The sequence below is a fragment of the Physeter macrocephalus genome, chromosome 2 (assembly GCF_002837175.3).
Source record: "Physeter macrocephalus isolate SW-GA chromosome 2, ASM283717v5, whole genome shotgun sequence".
NCBI lineage: Eukaryota > Metazoa > Chordata > Mammalia > Artiodactyla > Physeteridae > Physeter > Physeter macrocephalus.
Window position 1 is genome coordinate 106,184,878 of NC_041215.1, and position 25,949 is coordinate 106,210,826.

The following is a 25,949-nucleotide window of genomic DNA, read 5'->3' on the forward strand; positions in this document are numbered from 1 at the left end:
TAGTTTTTTAAGGAACCTCCATACTGTTCTTCATAGTGGCTGTATCATTTTACATTCCCACCAGCAGTGCAAGAGTGTTCCCTTTTCTCCACACCCTCTCCAGCATTCATTGTTTGTAGATTTTTTGATGAAGGGCATTCTGACTGGTGTGAGATGATATCTCATTGTAGTTTTGATTTGCATTTCTCTAATGATTAATGATGTTGAGCATTCTTTCATGTGTTTGTTGGCAATCTGTATATTTTCTTTGGAGAAATGTCTGTTTAGGTCTTCTGCCCATTTTTGGATTGGGTTGTCTGTTTTTTTGTTATTGAGCTGCATGTGCTGCTAGTAAATTTTGGAGATTAATCCTTTGTCAGTTGCTTCATTTGCAAATATTTTCTCCCATTCTGAGGGTTGAGGGACATTTGGGTTATAAACAGTTTTGTGCAACTATAAATAAAGCCACTATAAGCATATAGTGACTATAAGGTTTTTTTGTGAACATATATTTTCATTACATTTAGTTCAATACCCGTAAGTATTAGGGAATGGGATTACTAAGTTAGATGGTATGTATATGTTTAACTTATAAGAGACTACCAAAGTATTTCTCACAGTAGTTGTACCAGTTTGCATTTTCATCAGCAGTTATATTCCCATCTGTGTCAGCATCCTGATCAGTACTTGATGTTGCCAAGAATTTTTTGTTTCGTTTTGTTTTTAAATTTTAATCATTCTAATAGGTGTGTAGTAGTATCTCATTGTAGTTTAAATTTTTTTCATTCATTTCATTTTTAAAAAAATTGATTTATAATTGACATGCAATATAATATAATATTAGTTTCAGGTGTACAACATAGTGATTCAGTATTTTTATACATTGTAAAATGATCACCATGATAAATCTAGTTACCATCTGTCACCATACATAGTTATTACAATATTGTTAGCTATAATCCCTATACTGTATGTTACAGCACCATGACTTAATTATTTTAAAACTGGAAGTCTGCACCTCTTAATCTCTTTTACCTATTTTTCCCATTCCCCTCACCCTCCTTCTTTCTGGAAACCACCAGTTTGTTCTCTTTTTATCCATGAGTCTGTTTCTGCTTTGTTCTGTTTGTTCATCTCTTTTGTTTTTATAGATTCCACATGTGAAAAGTGGAGTCACATGGTATTTGTCTTTCTCTGTCTGACTTATTCCACTTAGTGTGATACCCTCTAAATCCATGCATGTTGTAGCACATGGCAAGATTTCATTCTTTTTTATGTCTGAGTAATATTCCATAGTGTGTGTGTACATACACAGACACACACACACCACATCTTATTTATCCATTCATCTGTTGATGGGTACTTAGATTGCTTCCATATATTAGCTATTGTAAATAATGCCACAATGAACATAAAGGTACATATATCTTTTCAAATTAGTGTTTTCATTTTCTTGAGGTAAATAGAAATGGAATTGCTGGGTTGTATGGTAGTTCTGTTTTTAATTTTGAGAAACCTCTGTACTGTTTTCTGTAGTGGCTGCACAAATTTACATTCCCACCATCAGTATACAAGGGTTCCCTCTCTTTTCTCCACATCTTCACCAGCACTTGTTATTTGTTGCTTTTTTGAGAATAGCCATTCTGACAGGCGTGAGGGGGTATCTCATTGTGGCTTTGATTCGCATTTTTCTGATGATTACTGATGTTGAGCATCTTTTCATGTGCCTGTTTGCCATCTGTATGTCTTTGAAAAAATATCTGTTAAGGTCTAATGCCCATTTTTTATTTGGGTTGTGTGGGGTTATTTTTTGATGTTGAGTTGTATGAGTTCATTATATATTTTGGACATCAATTCCTTATAGGGATTGCAAATATCTTGTCCCATTAAGTAGGTTGGCTTTTTATTTTGTTGATGGTTTCCTTCACTATGCAAAAACTTTTTAGTTTGATATCATCTCATTTGATTATTTCTGCTTTTGTTTCCCTTGCCTGAGGAGACATAGCCAAAAAATATTGTTAAGATTGATGTCAAAGAGGTTACTGCCTATGATTTCTTCTGGGAGTTTTATAGTTTCAGTCTTATATTTAAGTCTGTAATCCATTTTGAGTTTATTTTTGTATATGATATAAGAAAGTGGTCCAGTTTCATTCTTTTGCATCTAATTGTCCAGTTTTCTCAGCACCATTTATTGAAGTGACTCTCTTCATTCATTGAATATTCTTGCCTCCTTTGTTGTAGATTTTTTGATCATATAAGCGTAGGTTTATTTCTGGGCTCACAGAATATTCTGTTCCATTGATCAGTGTGTCTGTTTTTGTGCCAGTATCATACTGTTTAGATTATTATAGCTTTGTAGTATCGTGTGAAATCAGGGCATGTGTCACCTCCAGCTTTGTTCTTTCTCAAGATTGCTTTGGCTATTGGGGCATTTTGTGTTTCTATAGAGATTTTAGAATTATTTGTTCTAATTCTGTGAAAAATGCCATTGGTGTTTTGATAGGAATTGCATTGAATCTGTACGTTGCTTGGTAGTACGGTCATTTTGATAATATTAATTCTTCCAATCCATGAGCACTGATAAATGGATATCTTTCCATTTATTTGCATCATCTTCAATTTCTTTCTTCAGTGTCTTACAGTTTTCTGAGTACAGGTCTTTCACTTCCTTGGTTAAATTTATTCCTAGGTATTTTATTCTTTTTGATGCAATTGTAAATGGGATTGTTTTCTTCATTTTTCTTTTTGATTGTTTGTTCTCAATGTATAAAAGTGCTACAGATCTCTACACATTAATTTCGTATCCTGCAACTTTACTGAATTCATTTATTCTACTAGGTTTTTTTGGGGGGGGTAGAATCTTTCGGGTTTTCTATATATAATATGTCATCCCCAAATAGTGACAATTTTACTTCTTTTTTTTACATTTTGGATGCCTTCTATTTCATTTTCTTGCCTAATTGGTGTGATTAGGACTGTGAATACTGTGTTGAAAAGTGTCAAGTAGGCATCCTGTCTTAGTTCCTGATCTTAGAGGAAAAGTTTTCAGCTTTTCACCATTGAGTATGATGTTAGCTGTGGTTTGTCATACATGGACTTTATTATGTTGAGGTATGTTCCCTCTATATCAACTTTGTTGAGAATTTTTATCATAAATGGATGTTGAATTTTGTCAAATTCATTGTATTTTTAATTTGTATTTTCATGTGAAATTCACATTAAAAAATTCATTCATTTATTTATTTATTTTTGTCTGTGTTGGGTCTTTGTTGCTGCACACAGGCCTTCTTTAGCTGTGGCTTGCGGGCTCTAGAGCGCAGGCTCAGCAGCTGTGGTGCACGGGCCTAGTTGCTCCGCAGCATGTGGGATCCTCCCGGACCATGGCTTGAACCCATGTCCCCTGCATTGGCAGGCGGACTCCCAACCACTGAGCCACCAGGGGAGTCCCTGAAATTCACATTTATAATGTGAAAATTTATTTGCCATATGTCTATTTTTAATGTAGGGAAAAGAAAGATGGATGGATCAGTCTTGTTCTTATTATGCTTCTAGAAAAAGCCAGCCAGCAGAGGTTTGCACATTAAAGGGCTCTGGGTATCCAGGCATCAGAAGGGAAAGCGTGCCGCTTTGCCTGTTGGACCTTGTTCCAAAGACTAGTCTTTGTTTTAAACAACAGACATCCCCAAACTGGAATCTCTTATCTCAGATATTTAGTGTCATAATTAGCTTGTATTTTATCACATTTTACTTTTTTTATATGTAAAGGATACTATATGAATGGTTCTTTAAACCATGATCTCATAGCACAATCCAGTTTCTCCCCATTGGTTAGAGGAAGTAAGAGAGTTTGAATGTGTTTTAATAAACTTTTAATGGACAAATGTATATGATGGGGCACAATGTATTTTGTTGGTAGAGCACATGGTCTTAGTGTCAGGTTTCTTTTTACTGACATCGTACTTTATTTTTCTAGGATATTATTCTTATTTTATTTTAAATAAAATTCCTAATAAAACTGAACATATACACATATGTTCATAGCAGTTTTATTTCTAATAGCCAAAAACTGAAAACTACCCCAGTGAGCTTCAAAAGGTGAAAAGTTAAACAGATTGTGTATTTCATCCATACCATGGAATACTACTCGATAAAACGTAATGAACTATTGATACATGCAACAAATTGGGTGAACCTCAAGGAATTTTTGCTCAGTGAATACAGTCAGCCTCTAAAGGATATGTACTACATGATTCCATTTATATAGTAATCGTGAAATATAATCATTGAGTTGGAGAACAGATTAGTGATTGCTGTTGGTTAGGAATAGGGACAAAGGGATCGTGATTATAAAGGGTTAACATGAGGGTATCTTGTGATAGTACAGTTGAATATTTTGATTGTGATGGTATGTGACTGAATTGCATAAATTCGTACTTACACAGTTGAGTGCATGTATAACTGGTAAAATCTGATTAAGCTCTATGGATTGTGCTAATGTAGATTTCTTGTCTTTGATACCGCACAGTGATTGTTTGGGATGTTTGCATTGGGGGGAGAGGTACTGGACTTGTCCCTATATTCCTTCCTTCCTTCCTCCCTCCCTCCCTCCCTCTTTGAGACTGGGACGCACAAGCTTTATTCAGTGGCCAAAGAATGGAGAAGCGGGAACCTAGTTCACAAATCACCTTCTCCTTACATTTCTTTCCAGCTACCTGTGAATATATAATCATTACAAAATTTAAAAAAATAATGTAAAAATAATTCAAGTACAAAAACCCTTTTATTTTTGAAATATGTAATACATGAATATATTTTCATGAAAATTCAAATAATATAAGTATTTGGTAAAAAATGGAAAAGGGCAAATAGCTAATATTTTTAGTATAGCCATTTTTTCCTTTCTTTCCTCCCCCATAAAAGCAAATAGATAGTATTATTCAGTGTATGCATAATGATGCTGATTTATGTCTGTAATGACAGTTAACTGATGCAGACATGATAAAACTATGCTATACCTTTATACTCTACATTCTTGATAGTGTTATGTTGCGGAGTGGGAAATGTAAGACAGCTGAGTATTCCAGACATGCCACATATGTTCCTGGGAATTAAATGCTGCACATGATTAGCAAATGCTGATCCAGAAAGCATATGTAAACAGAAAATGATTATTTTCTTACTCAGAATAAACTGAGTTTATTCTCAGTAAGTTGGAGATATATATATATATATAATATGAAAATAATATAATATTGTGTGTATACTCATACTATTTTCACAGATTCATTTATAGTAGAGTGGTCAAAGGACTAGATGATTATTGCCTAGGTTTTGTAACCTTTGAATGAGAATATGATATTGAGTACAGTACATGTAGATATGAAAGCTGTCTGCCTGTAACACTGTTGGGTATTCGTGGTATACAAAATGAGTTATATACACCTAGTTTTCCTCTAGGAACAAGTGAAGTCAGCCTCCTATTTGGTGGGGGATATATGCATGTAAACAGATAAAATATAATGCCATGCAGTGCTAAAACAGATAGAGTTAAGAGATTTGGGAGTGTAGAACATATCATTTAACTGCAGAGTAAACTGAAGAGCATGAAAAATGGCATTCTAGATATTGAGTACATTATGTATAAAGGTTAGGAAAGGCCTTGGCATATTAGTGTGGTGGAAACTGAGGAATGGAGGAGTGGGATGAATGGCAAGTGGTTAGCTTGAGTCCCACGGCTGAGTTACCCATTAGGCACAGGGCGCACGGTATTTCTGGAGGTCCAAGAAAATGTTTTAATTTGTTTTAAAAGCAGAAGGAAAAAAGGAACTTTCATGTTGAAGAAAATGTCCTAATATCTAGGGTTAACATATTGTCTTTATCCCAATGCAATTGTAAAGTATAATTTAAAAAAAATAATAAATTTCTTTATTTTATTTTTGGCTGTGTTGGGTCTTTGTTGCTGCACCCAGGCTTTCTCTAGCTGTGGTGAGTGGGGGCTACTCTTCATTGTGGTGCACGGGCTTCTCATTGCAGTGGCCTCTCTTGTTGCAGAGCACGGGCTCTAGGCGTGCGGGCTTCAGTAGTTGTGGCATGTGGGCTCAGTAGTTGTGGCTCGCAGGCTCTAGAGCGCAGGCTCAGTAGTTGTGGAGCATGGGCTGAGGTGCTCCACGGCATGTGGGATCTTCCCGGACCAGGGCTTGAACCCGTGTCCCCTGCATTGGCAGGTGGATTCTTAACCACTGTGCCACCAGGGAACTCCAAAGTATAATTTTTAATATTTTTTATTGGAGGAAAGGGCCCATGAAATCAAAAGTTCCTAGGGCCCACCAAAGTGATCATGGTCCTGTTGGGTTGGCTTATGAAGGATGTTTAATGCCAACTGAAGAGTTTGAATTTAATTCTAGGAACTTCAGGGAGCTAACAGATTTTACGCATGATCACCTCTTTTATGGAGATACCTCTATCAGCAGTTTGGATGAGACTATTCGCAGTTTAATGCAGTTATGTTACTCAAAATTGCTTTACTGCTTATTACAACCAAATATCACCTGTTTAAAATGAGGAGAGAGAGGACACATAGCAGAAGCAAGAAAAAGTACAGTCCTGCAGTCTGTGGAACAAAAACCACATTCACAGAAAGACAGACAAGATGAAAAGGCAGAGGGCTATATACCAGATGAAGGAACAAGATAAAACCCCAGAAAAACAACTAAATGAAGTGGAGATAGGCAACCTTCCAGAAAAAGAATTCAGAATAATGATAGTGAAGATGATCCAGTACCTTGGAAAAAGAATGGAGGCAAAGATCGAGAAGATGCAAGAAGTGTTTAACAAAGACCTAGAAGAATTCAAGAACAAACAAACAGAGATAGATGAACAATACAATAACTGAAATGAAAACTACACTAGAAGGAATCAATAGCAGAATAACTGAGGCAGAAGAACGAATAAGTGACCTGGCAGACAGAATGGTGGAATTCACTGCTGTGGAACAGCACGCTGAGACACATAATAATCAAATTGGCAAAAGTTAAAGACAAAGAAAAATTATTGAAAGCAGCAAGGAAAAAACAAATAACATACAAGGTAACTCCGATAAGGTTAACAGCTGATTTCTCAGCAGAAATTCTACAAGGCAGAAGGGAGTGGCATGATATACTTAAAGTGATGAAAGGGAAGAACCTACAACCAAGATTACTCTACCCGGCAAGGATCTCATTCAGATTCGTTGGAGAAATCAAAAGCTTTACAGACAAGCAAAAGCTAAGTGAATTCAGCACTACCAAGCCAGCTCTACAACAAATGCTAAAGGAACTTCTCTAAGTGGGAAACAAGGATCTCATTCAGATTTGATGGAGAAATTAAAACCTTTACAGACAAGCAAAAGCTGAGAGAGTTCAGCACCACCAAACCAGCTTTACAACAAATGCTAAAGGAACTTCTCTAGGCAAGAAACACAAGAGAAGGAAAAGACCTACAAGAACAACCCGAAACAATTCAGTAAATGGTAATAGGACCATACATATCGATAATTACCTTAAATGTAAATGGATTAAATGCTCCCACCAAAAGACACAGACTGGCTGAATGGATACAAAAACAAGACCCATATATATGCTGTCTACAAGAGACCCACTTCAGACCTAGGGACACATACAGACTGAAAGTGAGGGGATGGAAAAAGATATTCCATGCAAATGGAAATCAAAAGAAAGCTGGAGTAGCAATACTCATATCAGATAAAATAGACTTTAAAATAAAGAATGTTACAAGAGACAAGGAAGGACACTACATAAGACAACCCTCAGAAAGGGGGAAAATATTTGCAAACGAATCAACGGACAAAGGGTTAATCTCCAAAATATATAAACAGCTCATGCAGCTCGATATTAAAAAAACAAACAACCCAATCCAAAAATGGACAGAAGACCTAAATAGACATTTCTCCAATGAAGGCATACAGATGGCCAAGAAGCACATGAAAAGCTGCTCAACAGCACTAATTATTAGAGAAATGCAAATCAAAACTACAATGAGGTGTCACCTCACACCAGTTAGAATGGGCATCATCAGAAAATCTACAAACAACAAATGCTGGTGAGGGTGTGCAGAAAAGGGAACCCTCTCGCACTGTTGGTGGGAATGTAGATTGATAACAGCCAATATGGAGAACAGTATGGAGGTTTCTTAAAAAACTAAAAATAGAATTACCGTATGACCCAGCAATCCCACTACTAGGCATATACCTAGAGAAAACCATAATTCAAAAAGACACATGCACCCCAATGTTCATTGTAGCGCTATTTACAATAGCCAGGTTGTGGAAGCAACCTAAATGCCCATCGACAGACGAATGGATAAAGAAGATGTGGTACATATATACAATGGAATGTTACTCAGCCATAAAAAGGAATGGAATTGGGTCATTTGTAGAGACGTGGCTGGATCTATAAACTGTCATACAGAGTGAAGTAAGTCAGAAAGAGAAAAATAAATATAGTATATTAACACATATATGTGGAACCTAGAAAAATGGTACAGATGAACTGGTTTTCAGGGCAGAAATTGAGACACAGATGTAGAGAACAAACATGACACCAAAGGGGGAAAACCGCAGGGGTGGTCATGGTGGTGGTGTGATGAATTGGGAGATTGGGATTGACATGTATGTGTACACTGATGTGTATAAAATTGATGACTAATAAGAACCTGCTGTATAAAAAATGTGATCAAATGTATTCTATTGGAAAGAAGCAAAAAAAATACTGCATTATATGTTTGAAAATCTCTAAGAGAATAGATTTAAATGTTTTCACCATACACATACATACACAAAATGGTAATTATATGAGGTGATGGAGCTGTTAACTAACCCTATTGTGGTAATCATTTTGCAATATATACATGTATCAAATCATGTTGTACACCTTAAACTTATACAGTAATATATGCCAATTATGTCCCAATAAAGCTGGAAAAAATTTTTTTAAAAATAAAATGAGAGCAGCTTTTAAAAGACTCATATCTAATCACTGTATTTGATTAAGGATGTCCCTTGAAAGAACTAGCTGACCATACTTGATTGATCAAGATTTGTTTATTAGCTGTTGACAAATTCAGAAAACCACATGTAAATGATCAGGTCTCTTTTTGTGAGAATATAATACTAGGCTATACTGTTTCTCATAGTACTCTTTGTTTCATGCCTACTTTTCCTGCATTATTTATGAAGAATCCAAAACTTTATACAGAGATATTGCTGAGACATTACAACAAATAGCATTTAAAAAGCTGCAAGCACTGTTTTACGAAATGGAGTTTTTCTTTCTTTTGACCAAAGGGCAGTTTAGGTAGAATTCTTGCTCAAACACCTTTATTTTATATAGGAATTTGCTGAATCATAATTTGAAAGAGTTACTCTTAAAATAGCAAAGTATAATTTTTCTATACTAATGACACTGTCATAAAATAATTCATATGAAGTAGGCTGAAGTAATTTTAAGAAAAAATTATTTAGTGAAAACTGAGGGATATTAAAGGTATGATTCAGTGTCCTACAGTTGTACCTTTATTGCCTTGATCTTGGGATGAGGGGAGAGGGAGACATAGAGGAGATTGGATTTGTTTGTTTGTTGTCTTTTTATATAAGGAGAATTTTAGGTTTCAGTCAGCAAATTATTTAATAATGGAACTAAAAATTTTATGCATGTTCATTCCTTTAGCTATTTTTCAGTTGTGATAGAAATCCAGGCAGAGGAAAAATTTTCATTTTGTATTTATTCTTTCACAAGGATATACTTTTCTTTTTCTTTTTAGATTAAATGAGGCACTTATTTATTTATGATCCATCTACCTCCAGGTACGGTTAGATCCCTATTCATTAACTCAGTATTCAATACAAAATTCTAGTCAAAATGGATAACAACAGAAGAGGAGGGGAGAAATAGAATATCTTGGTTGTGGAAAACTAGAGATAATGAGTTCATAAATTCATTCTGATCTTTCTAACAATCAAGACAAAAAGGGAAACAGAGTGGGTTACATAATTTCAGCAAGTGGTAGTAGGTAAGGAGCACTTAACCTGAGTCAAGAAATGGGGATAAGGAATTATGTCTCATAAATAGGCATGCATTTTTAGATCTACATTACAGAGTTTTATTTTTAGTTTGAGTCTTTTAAGTATCAATCTTTGTGCTGTGTGTACTTTATATGTAGAGATATATTTGATTTTAATCTTTATAATAACTTTGTAAAGTTGGCAAATTAGGGTATATCTAAGGAAATCCTGTTAAATGTGCAAGATAATATAAATGTTTGTCATTAAAGGATTTTGAATATGTGACTACATGTGGTAAAAATGTGGTATACTCATAATCTGGCTAATGCCCTGGAAGTAGTTTTTATAAAAAGGCTAGGGACTTCCCTGGTGGTCCAGTGGTTAAGAATCCGCCTTTCAATGCAGGGGACTTGGGTTCGATCCCTGGTCAGGGAACTAAGATCCCACATGCTGGGGGGCAACTAAGCCTGAGGGCTGCAACTACTGAGCCTGTGCACTCTGGAGCCCACGCACTGCAACTAGAGAGAAGCCTGCACACCGCAATGAAAGATCTTGCGTGCTGTAACTAAGACCTGACGCAGCCAAAAATAAGTAAATAAAAAATCTTGTTTTAAAAAAGGCTATACTACATTTTCTGGCCATTTATATGATATTAGTAAATATCTTCTAGAAGACTGCCTGAAGTTCTAAATTGTGGAAATGTGGAAGTCACGTTTATTTTTTTTTAGTAATTACTGTCTCTCTCCAAGCAGACTATAAGATGCTTGAAGGGTAGAACTCTATATTATCTATTTGTGAATCCCCTATTTACTTAGCTCAATACTTTGAAGGTGCTTTCTGTTGTAATAAATATGGCAGGTCTGTGTTTCTAAATAGACTTGGGAACACAGTTGTTGGTGCTTTCATTTCTTCTCTAGGGTTTGGTCCTTAGTTTTGTAGTTTCAGAAACATTATTTTAATAAATCATTTCCAGTGCTAAGGTGTTAATGAATTAAGCCATACTAAATAAGATACACAGCAAAATCAAGAAATAAATCAGAAGCCCATGAGGAATATAGTGGCAAAGTGTATTAGATTGTTATTCTGGCAAGTCAAGCACAGTAGGAAAGTCTCCTTTAAGAAACCAAATAAAGATCAGCTGTTGCTTTTGATAACCATTTATTTCTTTGGTATTCTCAGCAGTGTTGGTAAATGTTTGTTAGCTGATAAATTATGTGGCAAATGTTCTACTGAGATTAGTTAAATCAGATTATGTACATGGAGAAAGACTGATTGGCATTGAAAATACATTGGGTTGACCTTCAGTATAAGGGATTGTTGAGCATTTCTTCTTCTGACTATTATATTGATATTTTTAATGACGGAAAACCATTTTCTTTTTGAGCACTAATAGCCTTAACTTTTATTTTATTTTTTATTTATTTATTTATTTTTTTTGTGGTATGCGGGCCTCCCTCTGCTGTGGCCTCTCCCGTTGCGGGGCACAGGCTCCGGACGCGCAGGCTCAGCGGCCATGGCTCACGGGCCCAGCCGCTCCGCGGCACGTGGGATCTTCCCAGACCGGGGCGCGAACCCGGTTCCCCTGCATCGGCAGGCGGACGCGCAACCACTGCGCCACCAGGGAAGCCCCAGCCTTAACTTTTAAAAACAGGTTTATTAAGGTATAATTTACATAGCATGAAATTCACACATTTTTAGTGAATAATTACTTTTTTGTACATTTACAAAGCTGTGCAAACATTGCCACAGTCTAATTTTGGAACATTTCTATCTCCCCAGATAGAAACCATGTACTATCCATTTGTAGTTTCTCCTCATCCTTAGTTTAACATGCCTAATGTTATGTTTAACATTTTACAACTGAGTATAAAATATGGTAGAAGTGAGTACTGTGGAATTTCCAAAAATTATTCAGCCCTCTAGGTTTGTTAATTTGTTCTGAATTTTTAATAATTTAGAGCATGGACATTTTTCTGATGATATTTCTTTATTTAGACACCAATATTATTTAATAGGAGAAAGAGTGGTGAGAATAATTTATGTAAGAGGGTATTGCTTTTGGGAAATGAGTTTTTAAGTTTGCTTCTTGTTTAGAAGTTACAAATTAATTAATGAAAAGAAAGACATTATTGAATAAATACAAAATTGCACATTTATTCAAGCCTTAGGGATTTAGTAGGGAAATTTACAGTGCCTTTCAAAAAGGCTCTAAGATTTTATATAATAATGTTTTGCAAAGATTATCATAAAGTGAATTTGTCTTTTTTTCCTTTATTTTAGCTTCTCAGAATCAAGAACGTCTTTGTGCATTTAAAGATCCATATCAACAAGACCTTGGGATAGGTGAGAGTCGAATCTCTCATGAAAACGGAACAATATTATGCTCAAAAGGTAGCACCTGCTACGGCCTTTGGGAGAAATCAAAAGGGGACATAAATCTGGTAAAACAAGGCAAGTAATACTTTTTTTACCTGAAATAACGGTTTCATACAATTGAAGTTTATCTAAGAAGGGCATGGAAGTAGATTGTAAAACCCTCTGCAGGAGAACAGTAAGTTTAAAAGTGTGTATTCATCTATGTATTCACACATAAGCTCCAAATTTGCAAAGGGTAATTGGTTTTAGCTTATTTTAATAATATCTTATTACAAATTTAATAATATAATGCCATTTTATGAAGTTTAGAAAATAAAGAAAACTATAAGAGAAACAAATGTCTACAATTCCATACTTTAAAAAGTTTTTTAAAAAAACTATATTGGTTTATTCCCTTCAGGTGTGTTTTTTTTGTACTTCTATGTTTATATGTGTGTGTACTATTTTTTTCAAAATTATGGTAATACTATATAAATAATTTCATATACAGTTTTTCCCATTTAAATTATATCCTGGATATTTTCCTATGTCTTTAAATATACTTTGAAAACACTTTCAAAATCTATACAGTTTTTCATTGTATACATGTATCTCAGTTTACTTACGTATTACTCTGCGGTTGGACATTATATTGTTTTCTGGTTTTCTTTGTAATACCTAATGCTTCAGTGAACATCTTTGAACATAATTCTTTGATTGTATCTCATAATTTTCCTGAAATAGACTTCTGGAAGTAAAATTTTTAGATTATAAAACATGAAAAGGCTCTTCATAAAAATTGCCATGTGACTTTCTAGACATGTTATATACATTTACATTCCCTCCAGCACTGTTTTACTGAATCCTTGTTATTGTTATATATAATTATTTTAAAACACAGAAGAATTCAATAGATACAGACAAAAATGTAATCTTATTGATGTTTTAATAATAATTCTTAGATTAACTGTGAAGTGAAACATTTTATTAGTGGCTTTTTCCTTCCATGAAATGTCTGTTTATACTTTGCCGTTTTCTGTTATTTAAAAAAATGTGGTTTTCTATTGGTTTGCAAGAGTTATAACTTATTTACATTATAACATATATAAACCTAACTTGTTTACATTAATATCAATTTGTAGGATGTTGGTCTCACATTGGAGATCCCCAGGAGTGTCACTATGAAGAATGTGTAGTAACTACCACTCCACCCTCAATTCAGAATGGAACATACCGTTTCTGCTGTTGTAGCACAGACTTGTGTAATGTCAACTTTACTGAGAATTTTCCACCTCCAGACACAACACCACTCAGTAAGTAGTTAAAGTAACTTATGTTTCCTTGTAATTCCTTTCTCCAAAGATTTTCAGAATTTAAAAATATATGAAAATATTCAGGTTGGGCCAGAGTGAGAGGGAGAGTTCCAGCATCATGAGACTACATCTAGCTAACACCTAAAATCGAAAAGAGATACACCAGGATTTTCAAGGTATTGGTATATTATCAAATAAGTTTGAATCAAAATATAGTACTTTCCAACTCACATGAAGAGGAGTTTGGCAATATTAAGACCACAACATATGTGCTTACTCTTTCACCCAGCACTCCCATTTGTAGGAGTTTATCTTTGAAGACATACCTCCAACAGTATGAAAATACATATGCATAATGTTATCCATTGTAGTATTGTCTGTAACTGCATACTATTGGAAACTACCTAAATACCTAAGAATAGGAGATTGATTGAAATCCACTATGGTATATACATGTGTAATGGAGTACTAAATGTACACCTATAAGAAAAAAATGGGTGAGATCTCTGTGAACTGATATGGAGTGATTTCTAGAGATAATGTTAGGTGAATAAAATCATATATAGTATGCTGTCTTTTGTGTAAAACAGAAAGCTTATCTTTACAAAAAGAAGCAAAGAAAGGATAAACCAGAAAATAATGAAGTTGGTTACTTACAAGGGTTGGAGGGAATGGAACAGAAAGGATACAGGAAGGAGGAAAAGTCCTCTGAATATAGCTTTATGCATGTAGTTTTGACTTTTGGAATCATGTTACTAATCTGTGTGTGCAAAAAGTATAATTAAATCATTAAGGATGGGAAGGGGGCAAAATCCCAAACTGAAAGCAAATGAGCCCAGTTGTATTTTACATAAACATCATAATCACACTTAAGGGAAAAAGAAAGAACTAATCTAAGCATTTTACAGAAACAGCATTTGACTGTTTATACTCTTTTAGGCAAGATATGATATAAGAGACGGGGGGAGAATTGCAAACAAATACTGGACTCTTTTTAGAAGGTTTGATTTTTAGTAGTGTGTACAAAGCAATTCTGAAACAATTATAGATATATTTGTATTATAGGATTAAGAAAATGAGTATTAGTGTTGATATTCTTGGGAACCAGTGTTCTCACTGAAGGAATAGGGAAACACAGTTATAGATGGGGGAAGAAAAGAGAATCCTATGTGAATAGATTGTAGTTCAAGGTATTATTATGGACTTATGACTTAAAAAATATCCATATGTATGTGTTACATTCATGTATTTGCAGCCATATACATATGTATTTGTATGAGTATGTATTTATATGTGTGTGTGTATACATGCATGCCTACATATATTTATCTATGTTTGTTGAAAAAAATAAGAAGCAAAAGCACCCCTGTAGCTCTGAGTGTACATAATGCCCAGGTTTAGTTTCTACTATGACTCTGTAGTCAGTGGAACTTGGGCTCCTTGGAAAAATGACTTATTCTAGGATTGGAGCAGGATAGGTGCAAGATAAGCCTGCAACATCTTATAACACTAGAAGATAAGGAAAGAAGTTCCCCCCAAATGGATGGAGACTTGTCACAGTAGCCAGTTTGAAGGAACCTCCCACGAGCTACCTTTGAGATCATTTTAGTGCTAAAGAAGTACAGTAATAAGTTGTAAACCATTGGAGGGAAAATGAATTGAGTCTATGCTGATAGCAGAGAAGGGAGAAGAGAGGGCACTTGTGTATAGTAGAATGCCAAGTGGCAAGTTGTAACTGTAGGTGTTGGAAAATTATCATTATGCAGCCATCATGGCAAGGATTGGATCAGGCAAGAATCATCCTAAGATCCTAAATCAAGGGGGCAGGTTCAATAAAGACTGAGGATATTTGCATTCTTTTAGAGTTTGTCCAATATATTGCAAAGGAAAAATTAGTAATTATAAAGTGAGGAAATCGGATAATAGCTTAACCACGTAATATCATTAATGAAGGGCAGATGGACGTCCGTGATACTCTGAGGACGCAGTGTCACTAATTTAGTACTGTATTTCAATCAAGAATGAATAATCTAATCACAAAGGAACATCAGGCAAATCATAAATTAAGAATGTTCTGTTACAAAAAGGGAGTTTGTTTTGCTCAAAAATGTCAATATCATGTACGAAAAAGAGACTGTGAGAAAGATCTATATTAAAGGAGGCTAAGAAAGTTGACAACTAAGCGATACCTAACTCTCCTATATTAGATGTGCAAAATGTGATAAAGGATGTTGTTAATCCAATTGACAAAATAGATGATTAAAGATTTTTTCAATGTTAAATTTACTGAAGCTGATAAGAATAGTGTGGTTATATAAGAGAATATCCATATTCTTAGGAAATACTCTAAGAAGTGTTTAGAAGTAAAGGGCCATGATGTGTGTATCTAACCTTCCTTGAATGATGAAGCAAATGGGGTATAATGGTAAGAAAAGTGAATTTGGACAAAGGCATATGGATATTCTTTGTACTATTGTTATTCTTGCAACTGTTATAATTATTTCCAAATAAAAAGTTTTAATTTTTTTTAAATAATTTTTTAAAATTGAAATCTAGCACTTTTCAAGAATTCTTTTCTCTGTCAAGAAATTTTATCAGTCCATACTCTAAGATCTTCAGTTTTGGATTATTTTCTTTTATTTTTTATTTTCTTTTATTTTTTAAAGTGTTTTAAAAATTTATTATTTTATTTTATTTTAATTAATTTATTTGGCTGCATCGGGTCTTAGTTGTGGCCCACGGAATCTTTGTTGCGGCATGTGGGATCTTTCGATGTGGTGCGCAGGCTTCTCTAGTTGCAGCACGTGGGCTTCTCTAGTTGTGGCGCATAGGCTCCAGAGTATGCAGCCTCAGTAGTTGCGGTGTGCGGGCTTAGTTGTCCTGCGGCATGTGGGATCATAGTTCCCCAACCAGGGATGGAACCCACGTCCCCCGCATTGGAAGGTGGATTCTTAACCATTGGACCAACAGGGAGGTCCCTATTTCCTTTGATTTATTGATGAAACACTAAACTGAAAGCAATAGGGAGTTTTTTCTTGTAGTTTCTATCTACTCAAGGCAATTAGCTTTTATTGCGAAATTATACTGAATTGGCTATATTTATTTTTCACAAAAAAACAAAGCAAGGTCTCTAATTTTCACATCTAGCTAGATGAAAGAGAAGAAGTGAATTTGTCCATAAATTCACCTCATAGTTCTTTACAGCTACATTTCAGATTCTTAACTAGATCGTGGTCTACTATAATCTTTTGAATCAAAAGCAGGGAATGATTGCCACTATAAATCAGTAATGTTATCCTGATAAAAAGGGAAAGTGTTTTAAGTGTTCTAATTTGAGAGTGTTAACCCAATTAATGTATTTTGTTCTTCAAACAAAACAATCAAGTAAATTCATTGTTGGTAAACAAAATGAATATTTACTTTTATATTAATTTCAAGAAAAATAACCACTACTATATAGAATGTCAGACATTTAGTCTGTAAATGCTTAGGTGCTTGACCAAAATAAAAATGGTTTTAAGTGTTGAAGTTTAAAGGAATTAATTAAAATATAAAATTAAGAAGCAGAACTTTTTGTTCCTTGACACATATAGAATAATACATCAGTAGAAAGTTTGGTGGTAGTGATTTTTTTTCTCTAATTTTTCATTATAAAAATGCCATTTATTGAATATTTAACATAGACATTGGCCAAATAAAGACATGTATTTAAAAATTACTAGAAATATGGTGCAAACTCATCAAAGGTAGAGAAGCGGGGATAGTTCAGGGCGACTCTTTATGGGAGGTTGCCTATTATTATTATTATTATTATTATACTTTTGTATTGTTTGAATCTTTAACATGAGAATATATTTGTATATTACTTATTTAAGGAAATATTAAAGGAATACCTGCCTGTTTATTCAGAAAAATAGAAAAATGAGATAAATGGAGAGGAGAATAATAATCTTTAAAAATCCCTACACCCATATACAACCATTGTTAATATTTTGAATATTTCTTTCTAGTCTTTTCTCTTTAATTTTTGTATAGTTGTATTAGTGATATAAATTTTAGATCCTGCTTTTTAAACATAATATAATATTTTCCAGGTATTACGTGTTTCATAATCATCAGTTTTAATGGTTGTATAATATTTTACCAACTAGATAGTTTTCTTATCCATTCCCCTGGTTTTGGACATCTAGGCTGTTTCTAGTTTTTTGCTACAATGCACATCTTTGTATATATAGCATTATATTAAATTATAATTCCCAGAACTGTAATTTCTGTATCCACTAGTAACAGTATTAAAGTTCCTCATACATTGTCAAATTGCTTTTCCAATGGTTGAAACAGTTCACATTCCCATCAGTGATATACTAAAGTGCATATCTCATCATATGTTAATCAGCACTAGTATTAAAATAAAACTTTGCTGAGTTCTATTTGAAAATGGATTTACATTGTTTTTACTAATGAGGTTCACTTGTTTTTTGGTTGTTCTCTATTTTGAATATTTTTATATTCATTGTCCATTTGTAATATTATTTCTCAATAATGAAGCTGACTAGTTTTGAGAAAAATGATTTTAAAAAATCTTTGAACCTTGGCTCTTCCTAAGGAAATACCCTTAATATCTTTCAATAAAAGTTCAGTGCTCATTTTATAGTGTGTAAATTATACCTAAATAAAGGTGTTAAAATGCTTATTACTCATTCTTCTGAGAAGAGTGTTCACAGAAACAGTATGTCCATCCCTCACATGATGTTTTCGTGATGGCGTTAAAGCCTTCTATTTGTTTGCATAGTATTTTATACTTTCAAAGTGCTCTCTCATCTATAAACTCCTTAAAGATGTCTCCTTAATGTGTAGGTAGTTCAGTCAAAAATAAACCCTGTGTTTTAATGAGTAACCATGCTACTCAGGAGGAATGGATTGAAGTGGTTGTCTTTCTCTAGCAGATTTGACTTATAGCTTATCTTCCTTTAACTTTTTGTCTATTGTATTGGTATGCAATAAAAGTCAAGTGTTAATATTTTGGGCCCCCAACCAAAAAAATTCTTTTAAACTTTTGGAATTATTTCAAACTTATAAAAACTGTCATGTGGGCTTCCCTGGTGGCGCAGTGGTTGAGAGTCCGCCTGCCGATGCAGGGGATGCGGGTTCGTGCCCCGGTCCGGGAAGATCCCACATGACGCGGAGCGGCTGGGCCCGTGAGCCATGGCTGCTGAGCCTGCGCGTCCGGAGCCTGTGCTCCGCAATGGGAGAGGCCACAACAGTGAGAGGCCAGCGTACTGCAAAAAAAAAAAAACAAAAAAAAAAACTGCCATGTGCCCTTACTCAGATTCACTAATTGTCAACATTTTGCTGTATTTGCCTTATCATTCTCCCTCTCTCTATATATGTAGATCACTATTATTTTTAACCTTTTGCAAATAAGTTGCAGGCATAATACCTAAATTTTTATTTATTTTGCAGTTGTCGCTCTGTCTCTTCTAGATTCTAAAGTCTTTGGTGATAGGGACTTTGTTTTAATGCCCCTTTGTCTCCACAGTGACTGGTGCAGTGTCAGGTACATATTGGGAGTACAGTAAATGTTTGTTGAATGAATAATTTAATAAATGAATATGTGCTAATGTGTAAATTTTGAAATATTGTTAAATCCTTGAAAGGAATTGGATTTGCCTTTTTTTAATCTGGCAAAAAATGAATTTAATGGATTCACTAACTAATGGACAAGTGTTTATTTTTTTTAATTTATTTTAAAATGTATTTATTTATGGCTGCGTTGGGTCTTTGTTGCTGCACGCGGGCCTTCCTTCTCTAGCTGCGGTGAGCAGAGGCTACTCTTTGTTGCAGTGAGTGGGCTTCTCATTTCAGTGGCTTCTCTTGTTGCCGGAGCATGGGCTCTAGGTGTGCACGGGCTTCAGTAGTTGTGGCTCGCGGGCTCTAGAGCGCACGATTAGTAGTTGTGGCGCATGGGCTTAGTTGCTCTGCGGCATGTGGGATCTTTCTGGACCAGGACTCGAACCCAGGTCCCCTGCATTGGCAGGCGGATTCTTAACCACTGCGCCACCAGGGAAGTCCCTGGACTGGTGTTTATTGAAAGCTGGTTGCTACTTTCAGTTAAAAGGACAAATGTAGCAAAATAGTTAAGTGGGATAGCAAATGCAGACAAAACAAATTAACTCTCCTGCTTGAGATTCACCATGGTATAAGTACAAAAAAGCCATGATCATTCCCCTCTCCTTTCCCTTTCCAAAAAATGAAACATCAGCCTTTAATTTTTAAGGTAATAGAAGAATATAAAAAACTTTTCCTAAGTAGATTCTCTTATACGATCTCATTCTCAGATGTCTACCAATACAATTATAGTCAAAAAGTTAAAGGAAGATAAGCTATAATTCAAGTGTGACTGGTTCCTGAAAATTTTAGCAGAATGGCAAGTCCACTGATGCTTTTATTGAGACATAAGTGAAATGTCTGCTTTAAAATAATTAAACACCAGCAGTTAATTATTAATGTTGGAAAAAGTTATGTGAGCATTGTTATGTGCCATAAAAATTAAGGTTCTATTTGGACTGTAGATCACCAATGATTTCTGGCTAGTTAGGACACTAGCTCTCTGTTCTCAAAACCTTTTTCCTCCAGTCACAGCATCTGAAGTATAGTTTACATGTTGTGTTTCTCCATTAAGAAGAATTATTACCATTAAAAAAGAAAGAAAAAGAAAGGAAAAAGAGCTTCTGATATTTCAAAATGTGTGTCAATTATTTCGCTGTAATCCCTGATCTGAGGTTTTTGGCAACAGAGGCTTATAGCCTGTGTTCAAACAGAAACACATAATGAGATAATTCTCTAAAACACAACTGGCTAGAGGTGAGGAGATTTATGGATTGATAACTCATATTCTAGATCTTTATACCACAATCATTACTTTTTCAAAGATTTTTCTGTTCTACTAGTGAGTCTTTTTCAGTTGCTTATCTCTTTTTAAGGGGATAGGTACCATATTTGACTATTTGAACTTTAAAAATGAGAAAATATGAGAACCTTAATAAATACTAGCCAGTAGTTCTGTACCTGTTCAGTACTTAATTATCAGTAGACCTGGCTCTAGACACAGTTATGGAATTAAGGAAGATTAGATACTTTTCTTCCCTCGAGATCTTATTTTCTGAGGCCCTTTCCTTTCTGTTAGGAAACCCTCCCTCTGTTGTGCTCAGTGTGATATGTTAACTTTTTTAGGCACTTTCCTTCCATCCCCCATCAGCATATGCTGTTCTTAATCTTGTTTTCCTCTGGCCTTAAGACATTAGTGTTAGATATTTATTTAATGAGTGTTGCTTCTTAAAATACTTGGCAGTAAACTTAAGATTCTTAGAGAATGTTTTTCCAGATGGGATAAATCTCGTAGAGAAATTTCAATTCACTTTATCAGGATTATAGAGTTGTTAGAGCAGTCTCTTTTCAGTAAACATATAAAGGGCGTTCAGGCATTTAGTATAGAGAGAAATTGAAACTAGGTAAATAACATTTTTGAGTACTCACTAAGGGGCTCTATACACACGCTAAACCTTTACATTTAACCCTTACAGAAACATATGAAATGGTTACTGTTATATTCTTATTTTCTGTGGAGAACACTGAGACACAGATATGCAATTTACCAAGTCACACAGCGGATGAGTGGTAGAGCCAAAATTCAAACCTAGGTGTTTTGGCTCCAGAGTATGTGTTACTAAACATTACTTTCTATTAGTTTTAACCATTACTCTCTATATTCAATTGTCATTAACCATTACTCTACACTCAAACAGGGGGCCTGTTAATATTTGTTTGTTCATTCATTTGGGAGAGAGATTGAAAGGAATTTTTTGAAAATGTTTATCACATTTCCTAAAATTCAAGGACGACTTCTATTTTTCTTCATATAACCTCATTTAAAAAAAACACAACTTATATGTATTTTAAAGGGAAATTTCCCATCACTACTATAAATGGAAAGCCAGTATTGTAAGTAGAAGGTAACTTTAAAAATTATTTAATTGTAAATAAGGTGAAAGTAAAATCATATTATTAATTAGGTAGATATTGTTGCTTATCAAATTGTCTGAAACTTGAAGCTTGCGTTCTCTGTGTTAAAAGAGGAGACTAGGGCTTCCCTGGTGGCGCAGTGGTTGAGAATCCGCCTGCCGATGCAGGGGATACGGGTTCGTGCCCTGGTCCGGGAAGATCCCACATGCCGCAGAGCGGCTGGGCCCGTGAGCCATGGCTGCTGAGCCTGCGCGTCTGGAGCCTGTGCTCCACAACGGGAGAGGCCACAACAGTGAGAGGCCCGGCGTACCGCAAAAAAAAAAAAAAAAAGAGGAGACTAGCAAATGTTTGTTAGGAAATAGAATTACATTGTCACCAAGTTGAGATTTTCTTCTTTAGTAATCAGACAAAAGAAAGAAAACTAACTTTCAGTAGTAACATGTCAATGTGCTACCTAAAACCAGAAGTCTGACACTTTAGGAAAGTGAACTATATTATTCTGAGTCTCTTCCAATCATGAGAGACTTTGTGGCACTTAATCTGTTTAAAAAGAAAGCCATTCTTGGGACTTCCCTGGTGGTCCAGTGGTTAAGAATCCACCTTCCAATGCAGGGGACACGGGTTTGAACCCTGGCCAGGGAACTAAGATCCCACGTGCTGCAGGGCAACTAAGCCTTCGCTCTCTGGAGCCGGCGCACCACAACTAGAGAGAAGCCCGCGCACCGCAACAAAGAGCCCGTGCGCTGCAAGGAAAGATCCCACATGCCTCAATGAAGATCCCACATGCCACAATTAAGACCCAACACAGCCAAATAATAAAAAAATTAAATTAAAAAAAAAACCATTCTTTAATTAAGTGAATTTATACCTACAGTATTCTTTTACTTTCTTATATCCTTAATTCATCCTTTTTTTTTTTTTGCGGTACGCGGGCCTCTCACTGTTGTGGCCTCTCCCGCTGCGGAGCACAGGCTCCGGACGCGCAGGCTCAGCGGCCATGGCTCACGGGCCCAGCTGCTCCGTGGCATGTGGGATCTTCCCCGAGCAGGACATGAACCCGTGTCCCCTGCATTGGCAGGCGGACTCTTAACCACTGCACCACCAGGGAAGCCCAATTCATCCTTAATGTGCTTGTAAATTACAAGATTTTGAAAGAAGTATATAATTATTGCAAGGTTCACAGTTATTTTAGAAAATTTTCTTGATAAGACTTCTGGAATTGGTATAATTAACCTCCCTAACTATAAACAAGATAATCAAGTTAGTAGAAAAGCCGGCAAAAATTTGTCATTTAAAAAAAATTAAATAAACCTAACTCATTTTATTTAGTGTTGGAAGTTCTTAGATGAAAGTCAGTATAGAAATGTAGAATCCTTTTATTTTCTTTTATGTACATTATTCATTAAGTTGATGGTTGGATCGAGTTGATGAGAAATAAAGATCAAACTGCATCTAAAGCTAGGTATAAGAAATGCTAATTTATGCTGTGCTGTTAAGATTAGAAATTCTAATTTCAACGTCTGGCAGCAAATGTCTTTATCTCACACTAAGCTAGAAAAGAAAGCCTACATTCAGAGAAGCTGACATTGGCATAGGGCCACAGGTAGGTTTTTAGCTATTGTGAATTTATAGTGATTTTTTTCAGTTTTTACTGCTTCTGTGACAGCATTAAAGTGATTGAGTAGACAGATAATGGGAAATAATGTTTTAAAAGTCTTTGCTTAATACTTCATGAAGCATTTTAGCAAGAAGCAAAACAAAATATGTCATTCCTTTTTATACTTATTAAAAATATTAGTGAAGAAGGAGTGGCACAAGAGAAATAGAGGAGTGTATCCTTTAGAAAATATTAATTCTTTAATGCAGTAGTAATAAGATTCTATTTACACATGTAATGTGTTGTTGGTCAGACAGTTTTCATTCTGAAGTTTTGTTAGCTCTGTCCTATTGAAAGTCCATCCCATTCCATACCTACCTACTTTGCTCCTATTCTCTAAAAAAAATAATCACTCTTCCTTTTGGTGTTTTTAAAGTTTATATTACTTGATTGTCTTGAAGAACAAAGCAAAACCTGTTGACTAATCTGGCTTTACTGACAAACTCAGTGGAAGTTTTTGGTCTGTAAAATCCAAGTCCCAAGTGTGTATGGTAGAATTCACTGGTATTTAAAAATAAATGTCACCTGAGATACAAATGTGTATATTGATCAAGAAATAATTTCCATGTCTTTATTTCAGTATATATAATTTTTCTTGTGTTTTATGATTTCCGGTTCCATTTGTGTTCCTCTCTATCTGTCTGCCTGCCTTAACTGTGCTTCATTTCCATGTAGTATCTCTCTGATTACTGAGAATTTTCTGCATCTTTTCATGTGGAAAAACTGATTATTCTTAAATCCATAAATATTTAGTGGTTTCAGGTACCAACATATCATAAGAAGTAAAGTCATAGATACGTGAAAACACTTCAGATACATTCAAAACCAAGATGAAACTGTTACTAACCAGGGTTCTTGGACTCCTTAATCAATAGAAATTGATAAGAGGCCAGGCAAGAAATTTAGGCAAGGCTTTGTTGGGACTCCTGCTGCAGCAGGAGGGAGCGAAAACAAGTAACAGATTCCCTTGCCCGCTCCCTGGGGTTGAGGGGGTGAGAGCTGGTCCCTTATATGGGGTAGGGTAGGGGCTGGGTCCTGGCTTTGAGCCAGAGGGGTGACTTGGGTGGTTTGCCCACCCCCTTGGTGGTGCTATATGCAGGGGGCATGTGTAGTTCCCTGTTTTCCCTCCTGACTCCTCGAGAAGTGGCAGTTGGGTTTTTTGTCTTTTTGTGTCTTGTTCATAATTTGCCCCAACTGTGAATGCACGCAGTTATTTTTAGTCCCTTATCATTTCTTTGTATTTTGTTGCTCCAGGAGACATTGGTCCAGGTGCAAGCATTGCAGCAAAAGGTCCCAGGTCCCAGGTTCTAGCCTGTCTCAAAACTAACTGTGGTTTGAATAGCAGCTTTCTTTAAAATAATATGTTGGTTTTTAAAATTGAGGTGTAATTGACATATGAATATATTTAGTTTCAGATATTCAACATAATCTGTATAATAATCTCCACATTCTCTGTATCTATAACCTAAGTTTTAAAAAAATATTCCACATAAAAGTATTTGTATAAATATTCCACATATGGTATTTGTCTTTTTCTGTCTGATTTATTTTACTTAGCACAGTGCCTTCAGGATTCATCCATGTTGTTGCAAATAAAAAGATTTCCTTCTTTTTATGGCTGAATGATATTCCATTGTGTGTGTGCACACATGTGCGTGTGAATGCATGTGTATATGTATATATATATGTACATATATACATATACCACATTTTCTTTATCCATTCATTTATCAATAGACACTTAGCTTGTTTCCATATCATGGCTATTATAAATAATGCTACAGTGAACAGGGGGTGAATATATCTTTTTGAGTTGGTGTTTTCATTTTCTTCAGATAAGTACCCAGAAGTGGAATTGTTGTATCATACGTTAGTTCTATTTTAATTTTTTGAGGAAACTCCATACTGTTTTCCACAGTGGCTGCACCAAATTTCATTCCCACAAACAGTGCGCAAGGGGTTTCTTTTCTCCACACTTCACCAGCACTTGTTATTTCTTGTCTTTTTGATAAATAATGTTTAATAGTAGGTGAACAGATACATCGTTGGCTGGGAATGCACTGATGGCTTCAAAATACTGTTTTAAGTACTTCTCAAAGTGTCTCTTAAAAAAAGTACATTTTATTCTAGCCATATATGAAGTTAGCCTAATCATCTGCTAAAAAAAAAAAGGATCATCTGAGGGAAGGAAATTCTAGATTTCCAAAATAATCACTTGATTCTTTGGGCGGTTGTATAGCATAATGATGAAGAGCATTGGCTCTCAATCTCAGTGCCTGGGTTAAACCTTGCTGTTTTACTTGCTAAACATAACCTTGAGCAGGTTACTTAGCCTCTCTATGTATCAGTTACCTCATATGCAAAATAATAGTATCTAATTTATATGGTTGTTGTATAGATTAAAGAAGATAATGCATGTAAAGTGCCTAGCATGTAGTAAGCATTCAATAAATAATGGCTATGATTAGGAGGGAACTGTCTAAGCCACCTATTACAAACATCCTCCCTTATTTAATTCTTTTTTTTTTTTTTTTTTTTTTTTTTTTTTGGCGGTACACGGGCCTCT

At 35.1% G+C, this 25,949-nt stretch overlaps 1 protein-coding gene across 2 annotated transcripts in view; it reads left to right on the forward strand.

Moving 5' to 3' along the window:
- The window catches only part of BMPR2 (bone morphogenetic protein receptor type 2), a 213,999-nt gene that overhangs the window by 92,278 nt on the left and 95,772 nt on the right, over positions 1 to 25,949 (forward strand). For both annotated transcript variants that reach the window (XM_024124491.3, XM_024124490.3), the window contains exons 2-3: positions 12,317 to 12,487; positions 13,534 to 13,704. In XM_024124491.3, the coding sequence (XP_023980259.1) occupies positions 12,317 to 12,487; positions 13,534 to 13,704 (342 nt within the window). The remainder of the gene's footprint in view (positions 1 to 12,316; positions 12,488 to 13,533; positions 13,705 to 25,949) is intronic.